Source organism: Triturus cristatus, chromosome 8 (genome assembly GCF_964204655.1).
Source record: "Triturus cristatus chromosome 8, aTriCri1.1, whole genome shotgun sequence".
Lineage (NCBI taxonomy): Eukaryota > Metazoa > Chordata > Amphibia > Caudata > Salamandridae > Triturus > Triturus cristatus.
The window spans coordinates 1,056,696,313-1,056,709,872 of NC_140591.1; the positions used below are offsets into that span (position 1 = coordinate 1,056,696,313).

Here is a 13,560-nt window from a genome sequence, read left to right on the forward strand (position 1 = left end):
GACGAGACCCGAGTTCCTACCAAAAGATGTGAGTACGTCACAGACCACTATAAGTGACTTCTTAGGTGAGGCAAGATACAACAGGATATCATCGGCATAGAGCGAAATACGGTCCTCGTGTTCAGGCGACCACCGAAGGCCCCGTATATCCGGGTGCCAACGTATCCACGCAGCCAGCGGCTCAAGGGCGAGGGCGAACAACAGAGGCGACAGGGGGCAACCCTGCCGAGTACCCCTCCCAAGCTGAAACGGAGTCGACGCCCGACCATTCACCACAACACTAGCTAGCGGCCCCTCGTACAGCAACCTCACCCAGCTCACAAAACTGCGGCCAAAGCCGAACTTGGCCAGCACGGCCCACAAGTATGCCCACTCCACCGTGTCAAAGGCCATCGTGGCATCAAGAGACGCCACAATAGCCGGTTCACGCAGCGTGCCCGCCCTGGCGATTACGCCATGAAGACGCCTAAGATTCAACGCTGTGTTTCGGTGCGGGATGAAGCCGGATTGATCCGGGTGGACCAAGTCGCCAAGTACCCTAATCAAACGGGTCGCCAGGAGTTTAGCCAGAATTTTCGGCTCCGCCTTAATAAGTGAAATAGGCCGATATGAGGCGCACTTATCGCGGGGTTTACCCTCTTTGTGTATGACCACAATCGACGCCAGTCGCTGATCCAACGGGAGGGTCCCACCCCCCCGCGCCTCCAAGAACATGGCGCGCAGGTAAGGGGCGACCCTATCCGGGAACAGCTTGTACAGGTCGATCGGCAAGCCGTTCGGTCCCGAGGCCTTACCCGAGTTTAACGCGCGGATAGCCCCCGCCACCTCGTCGACCGTTATGTCACCATCTAAATCGTCCCTATCTATAGCAGAGAGGCAGGGCAACTCGATATCACGGAGGAGGTCACACGAGTCCTCGGGCGGCCTATCCGACGCCGAGGCATAAACCCTACAGAAATAGTCCGAGAAACACTTTACAATCCCCTCAGGTTCCACAATCGCCTCTCCCCTCTCTCCCGTCAACTCTGGCACCACTCTATTGACCCGTTCTTTTTTGTCCAGCCACGCCAGGAGTTTCCCTGCCTTATCACCAACATCATACAGTCGGCCCTGCTGTTCCCTACTGAGGGTCTGAGCGGCGTTCGTCACCAGGTCTTTATACTCAGTTTGCTTCAAACAAAGCTCATGCAGTGAGGACTCTGTAACCTCCCCCTCCATCGCTCCCTCCAGAGCCGCGATCTCCTCCTCCACCTGCAGAATCTCACCATCTCTACGCCTCTTGGCAGCCACTACTAGGGAGAGGGCTTCCCCCCGAAGCACGGTCTTAAAAGCTTCCCACAGCGACACTGCCGAGTCCACGGTTCCCTGATTGTCCTTGAAAAAATTATCTACCTTCTTTACCAGGGCGCTGCGCATCTTGGGGTCTCGGAAATACCAAGGGTTAATAGGGGCCACCCTTCCTCCTCCCTCCCGACCTAGATCCAGCCGGATCCACACTGGCGAGTGGTCAGATATACCGCGCGCCATGTGCCTCGCCTCGGACACCAACGAGGCATGCGCGGCCAGAGTGAGCAGGTAATCAATCCTGGAAAGGCTACCATGTGCCCCGGAGTGGAACGTGTATTGGCTCTGTGTGGGGTGCCGGAGCCGCCAGCAGTCTATCAGGCCAAGCGTGTCTAGGAAGTCTGGAAGCCATTTCTGAGCCCCCCCTGTGTCTCTGGGCGGGTATCTATCCAGCAGGCCGGAGCCAACAGAGTTGAAATCCCCTCCCACCACAAGCATTCCCCCCGGGAGATCCAGCAGGGCCCTACCCAGATCTGCAAACGTGGAGGCCTGCAGGGCCGGCGGGACATAAACAGAAACTAAAACCAAAGTCCGTCCTTCCCACCGCCCCGCCACCGCCACAAACCTCCCCCTATCATCAACAATGGTGGAGTCCACCTCAAATGGCAACGAAGCTCTAACTAGGATGCCCACACCCCTGGACCCAGATGAGAATCCTGAATGTGCAATGAATTTATACCCCTTCCTATTCAGGGCATAGCAGGTATTACCTATAAGATGCGTCTCCTGCAGCAGGGCAACATCCGGCATTGATCGTTTCAAGAGTTGCAAAACAATCCCCCGCTTAATGCGATCCCCCAAACCATTAACATTCCAGCTTATAACACTTAAGCCCCTACCCCCATCCTCAAACGGAAAGAGGCCCACCCCACACCCGAGGAGCCACCATGGAACAGCCCTGGAAATAAGCATCATGCCTTGCAGAAATAAACCCCCAACAACAAACCCAAAATCCCTGAAACTCCCCCCACCCTGCACCCCTGCTGCAGCTTACAAAGCCCCCCCAACTTGCAGTGTGCCTGTCGCCCTACAAAACCAAAAGTCTACAAAAAGTACCCTAAGGGAGGAAAAGAGCACCCCTCGTCCTCCCGCAACCCTCCATAGTTACTGCACTCTATGCAAGTCTTCAAGTATAGTCAAGTCAAGTCAGACCGGCTCCGAGATGTCAGCCCTGTCCATCCCGGCCACTGTCTCCATCCTCGGCTGTGTCGTCCCCCGTCCGTCGCCGGGGCAAAGCGTTCAGCCATTCGTCGGCCATAACAGGAGAATCAAAAAAGAATGTCCGATCGTCGTGCACCACCCGCAGTCTGGCAGGGAAGAGCATGGCATACTTCAGGTCTCTTTCCCGGAGCCTCCGCTTCACCCCCAGGAAGCCCTGTCTCTGCCTCTGCACCTGCTGGGTGAAGTCCGGATAGAAATTCACCGACGCGTTCTGGAAGGGGACCGGGCCCGTCACCCTCGATGCTTGCAGAATAGCGTCCCGATCTCGAAAATGAAAGAGCCGGGCGACGATCGGCCTCGGCGGGGCACCCGCCTTGGGCCTCCCGCCCGGCACTCTATGGGCCCTTTCCACCGCAAAGAACTTCCCAAGGCCCTTAGGCTTCAGATGATTAAGGACCAAGTCCTCAACAAGCAGGTCAACCGAAGCCTCATCCGAGGACTCCGCGACCCCGATGACGCGCACATTGTTGCGCCTGGCCCGGCTCTCAAAGTCCTCCAGCCGGCGGGCGACGAGATCACTCTCGGTCCTCAGCTTACGAACCTCGGTCTGCAGTTCCGTAACATCATCAGTGAGGCCCGTGGTCTTGAGGTCCAAGTTCTTAACCCGTTCATTCGTTTTGCCCAAGTCCGCACGGATCAGGTTGACATCCACCAAAATGGCATCCACCTTATGCGCCAGGGCCTCAAACTGTCTCCCAATCCCTTTGAGCGCGCCCATGACATCCTGTAGGGAGAGCTCCGGGGCCACAGGCGAGTCCTCCTTCTGGGCATCCGGCGCCTGGCTCGATCCACTCGGTGATCCCTTCTGCAGAGCATATCGGTCCATGCTGTTGACTTGGGTATAAGTTCCCCGCCTGGTAGACTTAGGCTTCAGCCGATCCCCTTCTGCTTTGCCCGACATGGTTGACTCCAAGCAGGTCGGTTCAGTTAAGACAGGTCCCTCTCAAGGAGAGGAATAAGGAGTGATCAGTTCTGCCGTGGGCCGCCAGAGTAGCCTGCAGAGCGTCCCTGGGGTAATAAAGCCTCCCAGAGCTCTCCAGTGGCAGGGCTGACAAAGGGAGCGAAATCGAAAGTGAAAGAGCGGGGACCTCCGTCCGACAGTTCACACCTCGCCTGGCCGTTGTTGTTCAACTAGGAGTCGGGCATCCAGCCAACTCTAGCCCCTGGCTTCCCCGGGAGATAGGCCGCAATCTTCCGCCAGGCGTAAGTCCGGTTCCCGGTGGGCGATCCGACCGCGGGTAGCATCAGTCGCCTCCCTGACCAATCATCTACACGATGCCATGCATACCGACAGGATTAGAGACAGGATAGTCGACGGAGGGCGCGAGGGTCTCGGGAGCTCTGAGCTCACGCGGCCATCTTGGTCAAGCGCTAGGCTCCTCCTCCTAGATATACATTTTCAACACATCTAAGACACACCCAGACTGAAATTTTCCAGCATGGGCACAGATGAACAAAGGAAGAACAGAAGGATGAGCTACCATCCTGAGACCGAGTACACACTATCTTAGCTTCAAGGTTACTCAGTCGTGCCCGTCTCTATGTGAGTGTGAGCAGGGCTACATACAAGGAAAGGCATGCAAACATATAACAAGCTATTCATTAGTGCAACAAAGCTCAATCTTGAACATTAAAAAAGAAACAATCAAGGCTATTTTCTGCTGAGGCAGACAGTATGAGACAGAAGCTTCATTTCAATCATAGCACAAAATGGCGACCGAATACAAAATGGTGCAGCAAATGCTAACTTAACTCGCACAATGCTGGTAGGAGTCAGATAGACACATTTTCAGTCCAACAGACCCTCCTTTTAGCATTTGCTAACAATTTTATCTAATGCACAGGATAGTATTAAGTGATATCGCTAAAAGACTACTAGTGCTCTTTGTATTCAAACATTTATCAGTACTCAAAAATGCCTTTGTTGATGGCCATTAAGTTGTGGACAGCTTGCATCATCATAGTGGAGGACTTAACATCATGCACAGGGGCCTTTGGTGTAGGTGTTAACTTTCCAATACAGAAAGAACAACAAGCTGGAAGGGAATGAATGCATAAGCAACAAGTGAAAATAGCTCTGGCTACTATTACTAGAAAGATAAGGATCTTCCAACCCCAGGATGCTACAAAACCCCACAACCATCCAGAAAGGGTATAAGTACCATTCTCTTGGTGAATGTTGAATGCAAGCCTGTGCAACTTCTGTATCGCAGCGTATACATTTGGTGCATGATTCGGTACGTATACACAGCAGCTGCTACCAATAACGTGACAGGTCCCACCCTGATCACCAAGGATGACGTCTAGCACCATCCTGTTCTGAAGAGCAACAAGCCTCATAGCCTGAAGCTCAGCTGTAATATTTGTTAAAATCCCAGCTGTGGTATTAATGACTCCTTCCACCACCCTAGTGAGGCGACAGATATTAAGGCTATTGGACATGGGGCCCCAAAAAGGAACTATACCCTTCATGGCATCAGTGAACTACTGTAGGGTAGTATCTGTCTGATCAATTTCTTCTCTATTGATGACCCTTCTAATATGGGATAGGTGGACACCCCTACGCTGCAACTGGTGATCCCTATGATAGTTGGATGGAGCTATATATACCGGGGGAAGGAGGCAAGAGACATAACATATGCCAGACCACCCTCTAGTAAGTCACACATAAGCCTAGGACCCACAAACAAAATAAACATTATGGGGTGGAAGCAAAGGTGGGCTACTTGTTGTGCACAACACATAGGTATAGTTGCAATTACTCTGTCCCACTTGAACATTTCCAGAACCTTGAGCACAAAAACTAGCTGTGGCGTTAACTATCGGCACTGGCATTGCTTCATCTTGAGTAATATTGCGCATCTGAAAAGACCTTAAACATTCAGTGACGTTAAATCCCTGGAAATCCAAAGTTTTATTTTGAAGCCATGTTAATTTTTTTTCGTTCTCATATATATATATTAATGCAGGCTATTGGAGACAATGTACATGGGGCCCCTCGATCTCCTGGAGTAAACCCTTGGTGAACTCGTATATATTCTAACACAGTATCATAATCAGCATAAGTCATATTCATGGCTTCAGCATGGAAATGGATATACATCATGGTGAACAGTTGGAACCAGGCCTCGCAGCTTCCCAGAAGTGAAAACGGCAAGGACAGCGATACATCATTTCCATGTGTCACAGTAGGGAGCAGGCTGCAAATCTAGCAATTAGTAGCATTTGAGGTGTGGTGCTCCTGGTGGAGCATCTGCAGAAAGACATTATCTACATATATTTTTGTGTGCTCACTCTTGTGAGGGGCTAAAGTACCAAACATGTGCTCAGGGGGAATGGACGTTGTACCAATCAAAGAGTGCACAGGATATTTCTCTTTAAGGGACCACGCTATTCCAAGCATCGTTATTAGAAAGATCAAGATAATTTCTACGAAAACAATTATATTCTTAACAGACCAACTAGTCCAACCAGACCCATTCTGCCAAAAGAAACTCACCTGGTGCACTAAGGTCAAACAAAGTTATTTTCCACTGCCGACTCTTCGGACCAAATGGTCAGAATCAACGGTTTCACCGTTCAGGACCACAGCCGGGATGACCGCTGGCTGAGGCACTGCCTGGTCAGACAGACGGGGCAGCTGTGAGTTCAAGACTCTATCGTGCAGGGATCCCCGATCTGCCCATCTGACCCGACGTGGCTCCGTCCTTGTCACGCGTCCACAGGCAAAGATGGGTCACTCACCCGATGGGGTCCCTGTTTGGGCACTAACTGAAGGAAGTGACCCAATTAGGGCCACCTGAGTCACTCATGACCACCTCTCAGCCTTCCATTCAAATAAAGAGTTGGTCAGACAGTAGAGAATACAAACCAAAGTTATTTATTAGTATTGCACTCGAGTGGAGTCCGGTCTGACCAGCTTCAATAGATAGCTGCCGAGGGACTAACCCCCGTCCACAAGGTAAAGTTAGATATACATTTTCAACACCTCTAAGACACACCCAGACTGGAATTTTCCAGCCTAAGCACAGAAGAACAAGGGAGGTAAAGAAGGATGAGCTACCATCCTGAGACTGGGTACACACTATCTGAGCTTCAGGGTTACTCAGCCCTTGCCAGCTCTCTGAGAGTGGGAGCAGAGCTATGTACGAGGAAAGGCATGCAAACACAAAACGAGCTATTCATTAGTGCCACGAAGCTCAACCTTGAACAATAAAAAAGAAACAATCGAGGCTGTTTTCTGCTGAGGCAGACAGTATGAGACAGACGCTTCATTTAGATCATGGCACAAAATGGCAGCTAAATACACAATGGTGCCGCAAATGCTAACTTAACTTGCACAATGCTAGAAGGAGTCAGCTAGACATATTTTCAGTCCAACATCTAGGAGGAATACACAAAGCCCAACTGCCTACTATACCCAGTCATGTGACCGCAGACAGGCTTCAGGCACCAGAAGGCTAAGGCAAGAAAATGCCAACTTTCTAAAAATGCCATTTTCAGATTTGTAATTTAAAATCCAAGATCACAATAAATTCAAATTTTAAATTAGGATTCCAGACACACCAAACCTGAACCAGTTATATTTCCCTATTTGAAAATGACATTTATGAAATGTAATAAGGTAGCTCCAATATTATCCTATGGAAGAGATAGACCTTGCAGCAGTGGAAAGTGAATTTGAGATTTTTTCACTGCCAGAACCTGTAAACCTTAAAAGTACATGTCCAAGTTTTTGAATACACTACACTCTGCCCTTGGTCCTGCCTAGGGCCTACCTTAGGGATGACTTGTATGTATTAAAAAGGAAGGTTTGGGTCTCGCAAAAGGTTTATTTTGTCAGGTTGACATGACAAGACTAAACTCACAGGCTGTGTTATTGGCTGCCTGAGACATGTTTAAAGGGCTATGTAATTGGGTGGCACAATCACTGCTGCAGTTCCATTAGTAGTATTTAATTTACAGGCCCTGGGCACATGTAGTGCCCTTTACTAGGGACTAATAAGTAAATTAAATATACCAATTGGAAATAACCCAATGTTACCATGTGTTCAGCAGAGAACACAGGCACTTTAGTACTGCTTAACAGTGGTAAACCGTGCAGAGTCCTAAGGCCAGCAAAAACGGAGTCAGCAAAAACAGGAGGACTGAAGGCAAAAGGTTAGGGGGAAACCACACCAAGGATGCCAAGTCTAACAGTAACCAAGTATATTACCAGTAAGTGGGACTAGGGAGTGGGAGAATGATTGAAAGTGCTGAAAGGTGTAATTTCAGTTTCATTACACATGAAATAATATATTTGCCTTATGTATATGTAAAGTGAAATAAAATAAAAAAAATGTAGCTTTATCCTAATAACTCAGACCACTCATTTAGAGAGGTATTAAGACTTTATATGGGATAGCCATGAGTTCCCTTCAACCAGAGTATATCCTAACAATGCATCCATACCAACATGTACAAGTAGGCCGTTTGTAGGCTTCGCTGTTTAGACTGGCCCTAAGACATATGGACCTATGTAATTGGTAGATGATAGAAAGCCACACAAGCTGACATGCTACCAGATACAGCAAGCATCTGGTAAAATAGTCTTGAAAGTTATTTGGGTGTATTTGTAAGGATTTCCCTTATATTGACTATTTAGAGAAAAAACATATATTTATGTTTGCTTTGATATCCATTTATTCTCTGTTCTTTATTCTAGAAAAAGACACTGTTCATAAACCAATCATTTTGGATCCTACTGATGGGCAAAACCAGGAAGTGGAACTTGGTAAGATAATGTTATTTCCTGCTAATAACATTGAAGTGGCAACATAATATTGAAAACGCAGTATGATAATCTGTATACCACTTTCATCATAGTGTGATTTAGTGACTGAAATTACTTAAATTTTTATGTGCAGTCAACAAAACTAAAAGTGGGACTATGGAGATTTTTAATACTCTTCATTCCTCACCAAGAATCAATATACTGGCCATATGAGCCGGAATTGCCTATGAAGGACATTATTTGCAAGTATGGACATTTTTAGCTCATTCACATTGCAGCATTCCAGAAGAAGCACTGAAAAAGTTTTGAGGGGCCTGCATGCAGACCTGAAAATATGATATGTTGAGAGTTTGTATAATTTACACTATAGCAAGCACAGCAACTGAGAGAGTAGTGAGTACTCACTGCAAATGTGCGACAATAGTTTGACGTGAAGTATAGTAGATGATCCGGGCATACAGAGATATATGGAAAAGATATAGATGAGATGCCCCAGGAAAGCAGGGCAAGCAGAAGGTTTCTCCATTGAAGCGCTCTGTGTTTACGAGCAGTAATAACTTTTTAGGTTGCTCCATGGACGAGAAGAATATCTTCTTTTTTTATGTATCGACCATGTTACTATGAATCAGTGAAGGGCTAATGGACAGGGTTTGGACACTTGGAGTGCACAGAATTATTACCTATAGACACTAGCTGTAAAACATCAATTATAAATCTAGTCCACTTGTGGCCCTTTTGTTTTTAGGGGAGATCTGACTAAAATGGTATGGAGGTTCAAAGACATTGCTCTGCTAATGCTGAATAGGAGGGTGGCTATGCCCTGGGGCAAGGTAAGTATCCTAAAATGGATGAGAGCTTAATAGACTTAAGGCCTCTTTTAGTGTTTGACAGGAAACCCAATTTTCACCAGTTTGGTGTAGTTAATACTCTGCCCACCATGTTTGGAGATCTCTGCCTACCTGACATAGATCTACACTTTTAGAGGGGCCATCTTCACAGTGACTCCTCTGAAGATGTAAGTTTCCTGGGTGACTGCAATGTCTCATGGCGACATTCAGAAAACATTGCCAGTAGAAACCTGACAGATTGCTCAAATCTAAATGAAGCTTGTGGAGTTGTTAGTTTGGTTGACAGGGTACTGGTGGAGTGCTCACATGTGATGGAATACCCGCTATACCAAACTCTCAGTATACCAAACTCTCAGCCCTCTTGCTCTATTCTGATCCAGCATTAGATGGAGTAGGGGCTGTCGGAGGAAGTACATCAGTCTGTCTGCCCTATTTAGAATTGACAGTCTTATGCCTTTTTCTGACTGCCACTGGCAGGAAATACCTGGTGGTCACGGGCGTAAAAAAAATAATGACCTGCCCCACGTCCTACACCTTGGAAGACAACTCCACAGTCCAGTGGTCATTCGTTTTTTGATTCTAAGAAACCAACTCCCGCATTTGACTGGGTAATTACAGACATTGTCAATTGTTCAAGCACAACAGTGGCTGCAAAAGGGAGGCCAGCCAGAAGGCTCCCAAAGTTGTGTAGAACTACTATGAATTTTAAAATGGAAACATTAAATAATAGGAAAACGTGGCTTCTTGGAATACTTTTAATTCTAATAAGCCATTTGAAAACCTTCTACTGCTCTGCATGTACTTGAAGGTAGGTCAAAAATCTCTTAGAAAGAAAGTACACTATCTCTGCAAATACTTACAGGAAATATTTTAGCACACGCTGAAACAGCATTCATCATTTACTGGGGACTTTAACCTAAATCTTGTTCATCTTAACGCAGACATTGAGTTCACCAGACAATAAGATCTAACCTGGCAGATTCCTCCATCACAGTCTCACCCACTGCGGAAGGACAGTATATGCAATGACTTAATTGAAATACTTCACTCCATCACCCTCTGAGCAATGAATGACCGGACCAGGCATGACCAACCAGCAGCCTTCACCACACATCGCTGAAATGCGGTGCAGTACTCAGTTACACTTTTCTCTCGCTGCCTCTATTCAAACAGCTCTAAAAATGTGTAATTGAACATCGATTGGAAATCAATCACTTCCTGCAGAAAGCAGTACTGCTGATAGGAAGCTATAAGCTTCAATATGCCAACCAGGCAAATGTTGGCTCACTTAATCTAAGAGCAGGGCATGTTAAATATTCATCCAAAGTGGAAAAGCATTTCACAAAATAAAGGAGCAAAGGTGAGGAGAGTGGCGTGCTACTAACCAATGAATACGCGGGAGCACTGATGTAATCACTATGTGTGGTGTGTGAGGTTGGTGAGTGCTAGGGTCAGATGTGAATGGATTAGTGAGTGTTTAAAAAATACCTGGCAGGTGAGGACTAAAATTTTTTTAATATGCCTCCGTGCTGGTATTGTTAAAAAGGTGTGATGGAGGTTTTATGTGTATTTAATGTACATAACTTCCTGAGTGTGTGTCGACATGTTTCGAAGCATAAAGCTTCTTATTCAGGACGGGTGCACAGATCCCTAACTTACTCACATGTGACAGACTTATGTTGTCTTAACATAAATGATATTATGCGTGGAAAATAGCCAAATGTGCCTATTATTGTAGAAATGGCTTGAAACAAGGTAAGGGCTTCAGTGTCAATTTGCTAATATGAAGTCAAAGGCATCATGAGCCTGCGAGGACGTTGTGCTGACTAGCACTAAATGTAGAGGTACTCCCTGCTACCAACGATCCTATCGCGGCTCCTTGGTGTTGCATTGGGATCTTTTCTTATTGACCAAAGCCTGCACATCAAAATTGTCTTAGCACATTGAATCACATCCAGGCTATCCTGTAGCCTTCAGAAGATACTATCACAATTGGTTTGGTTATATTAGGGCCCTATTACGATGTGAGTCGGAAAGCCCCTGACATCAGGTTGGAGACTTTCTGATCACATCGCCGGTTTCACTTCTGACCACCTAATTGCAATCTAGGTGGTCAAAAGTGAAACCAGCCGGTAATTCCGGCTTGATTCCAATGGGCTCCAGGAGCCTTTCGGCGAGTTGGAGACAGCAACATAATCCCATACAACGGCTTTTACATACATCGGGATTAGGATGCTTGGTTTCTAAAAGGCTTTCCATGCTGGGCTTTCTGACATGGAAAGCCTGTCTTAAAGTGAGTTTGGGGGCCCCTAGCAGGGCCCCCTTCTCCCTGTGGCCTCCGGTTGGGGGCCACGGGGGCACCTAGGGATGAACAGATTCTCCCATTTCTCTATGGGAGCTTGTGCTACTGCCTGTTTATGGCCGGACCGCACCATGTGCGGCCGCATTGTAATTGCGGTGTCAGGACTGCAGATCAGAGGTCGGTCAGTCCCTAGACCGCGACGGTGTCAGTCGGAGGCAACTGCAACCAACATCGTAATCAAGCTCATAGTGTGTACATGGAGAGGATTTTGTAATCAATAAGGGCTTCAACAAGATAGTCCTGTTTATCTGAGCCTATATACTCTTTTATGTCCTGTTCCACTTCCCTTTCATTCTAGGTATCTTCTTATCATGTTTGATCTAGAACTGACCTGGGCTTTTCAATGCAGTTTGCAGAATGACTCTGAACAACAGCTTGGGCAAGTATTTAAAAGGAGGTGAGGAAGTTCCTCTTACTCCTGTATGTAAGTGTTGCTACAGTTAAGAGACGTAAAAAGAGGGGGGTCTCATAACCGTACCCTCACCAAACCTATTGTAGAAGGCTCCGAGAATACTGCGCCAGATTATGTAACCAGGCCTGATATTCCTTTAGAAAACAATCTAGTGGCAGAAACTGGGACTGCAATTGCAGAGACTTCTGCTAATTCTGAAGGTGGAAATAATCTTGTTGAAACCCCCACTGAAATTACTTTAACTATCATCTATAACACCATGATGGCGCATCGGGCAGAAAGTAAATCTGAAAATCTTCGTACTCAAGCCACCTGTACCAAAATGAAAAATGCTATTCGTCGAGCAATTAAAATTTCTGCTGAGACTGCTGATAGAGTAACTGAAGCTGAGGCACGCATTTTTGGCTCTGGAGGAAGAGTCTATGTCCCAGAAGCAAAAACTCGAGAATGTTAAAGCCCATAGTGATGACCTTTCCTACAAGTTAACGGGCCTAGAAAATCAGGCCCGCAGAAATAACTTACGATTTCTTGGAATACCTGAAAAGAAGGAACGGACTGATGTTAGACAATTTGTTATTGGACTTTTAAATGAGGCTTTTCCCCTTTTCTATTAAGAAACCTCGTCAGGATGAGACAGATTATCCCCGGGCAATCCTTGTCAGCTTTAACAACTTCCTCACTAGAGAGGAAATTTCAGCCTTAGCCAGACCTGAGAAAAGAGCAATTGCAAAAGTATGCACATTTTTTGTGCGGCCGGACTTTTGTCAGGCAACGGTGGCCCAGCGCTGGCATCTTAGACAATTAATACCTGATTTCCAGAAAAAAGGGGCCACCGTTTACCGCCAGAACCCAGCCAAACTAAAAATCTTGTGGAAAGGGCAAACAAAATTCTTCTTATCAGAGATTAAGGCTAAGGAGTTTCTACATACATTATAAAATTTAGATTGTTATTAGGCGGGATATTATGTTCTTATTTAGCTTGTAATATCACTATACCAAACTCAATTCTTAAGTCACTAGGGTTATATTGGATTCTAATTTTTTGTCTGCTTCTCCTTTTTTCCTCTTGGGGTGTGCGGAGCTGGAGGGACGCGGCACTCCATACTTTACAGGAACTGAGAGTTCCTGAGCCTCATGTGTGGGGGAGGGGAGTGGGTGGCTGGTCTCGGACCAGGGGTTGGAGGTGGTGGTGGTGGGGGGTGGGGTGTAATGCAGCAACAACAGTTAACCCGGGCATTATAAAACAGATTAGTTGGACTTTTATAAGCCATAAGAGTATTTAGAATCAATTAAAAAGTTTGTTGTTCATCGTGTTTTTCAAAATTCTAAAATGGGGAGAAAAATTAAAATCTGTTCGTTAAATATCAATGGCCCGAATGATTTAAAAAAGTTAGGGATTAGGCGGCATTTGATTCAATCTTTGCAATTTGATATTCTGTGCCTACAAGAGACACATATTCCATGGTCTAAGAGGAGTTTGTTGAAAAATGTGGGTCTTGAGCTTCTAATCTGTTCCAAACAAACGGGTGTCACAAGAGGAGCTGCTGTTCTCATAAAACAAAGCATTGGGAAATGTGTTAGAACTTTAGGCGATAAATGG

General features: G+C 46.6%; 1 protein-coding gene across 1 annotated transcript in view; it reads left to right on the top strand.

Annotated features, from left to right (window-relative positions):
• Positions 1 to 13,560, top strand: part of LOC146805375 (interleukin-18 receptor accessory protein-like) — a 227,737-nt gene that overhangs the window by 91,601 nt on the left and 122,576 nt on the right. The window contains exon 5 of the mRNA XM_085620500.1: positions 8,270 to 8,338. Within this exon, the coding sequence (XP_085476626.1) occupies positions 8,270 to 8,338 (69 nt within the window). The remainder of the gene's footprint in view (positions 1 to 8,269; positions 8,339 to 13,560) is intronic.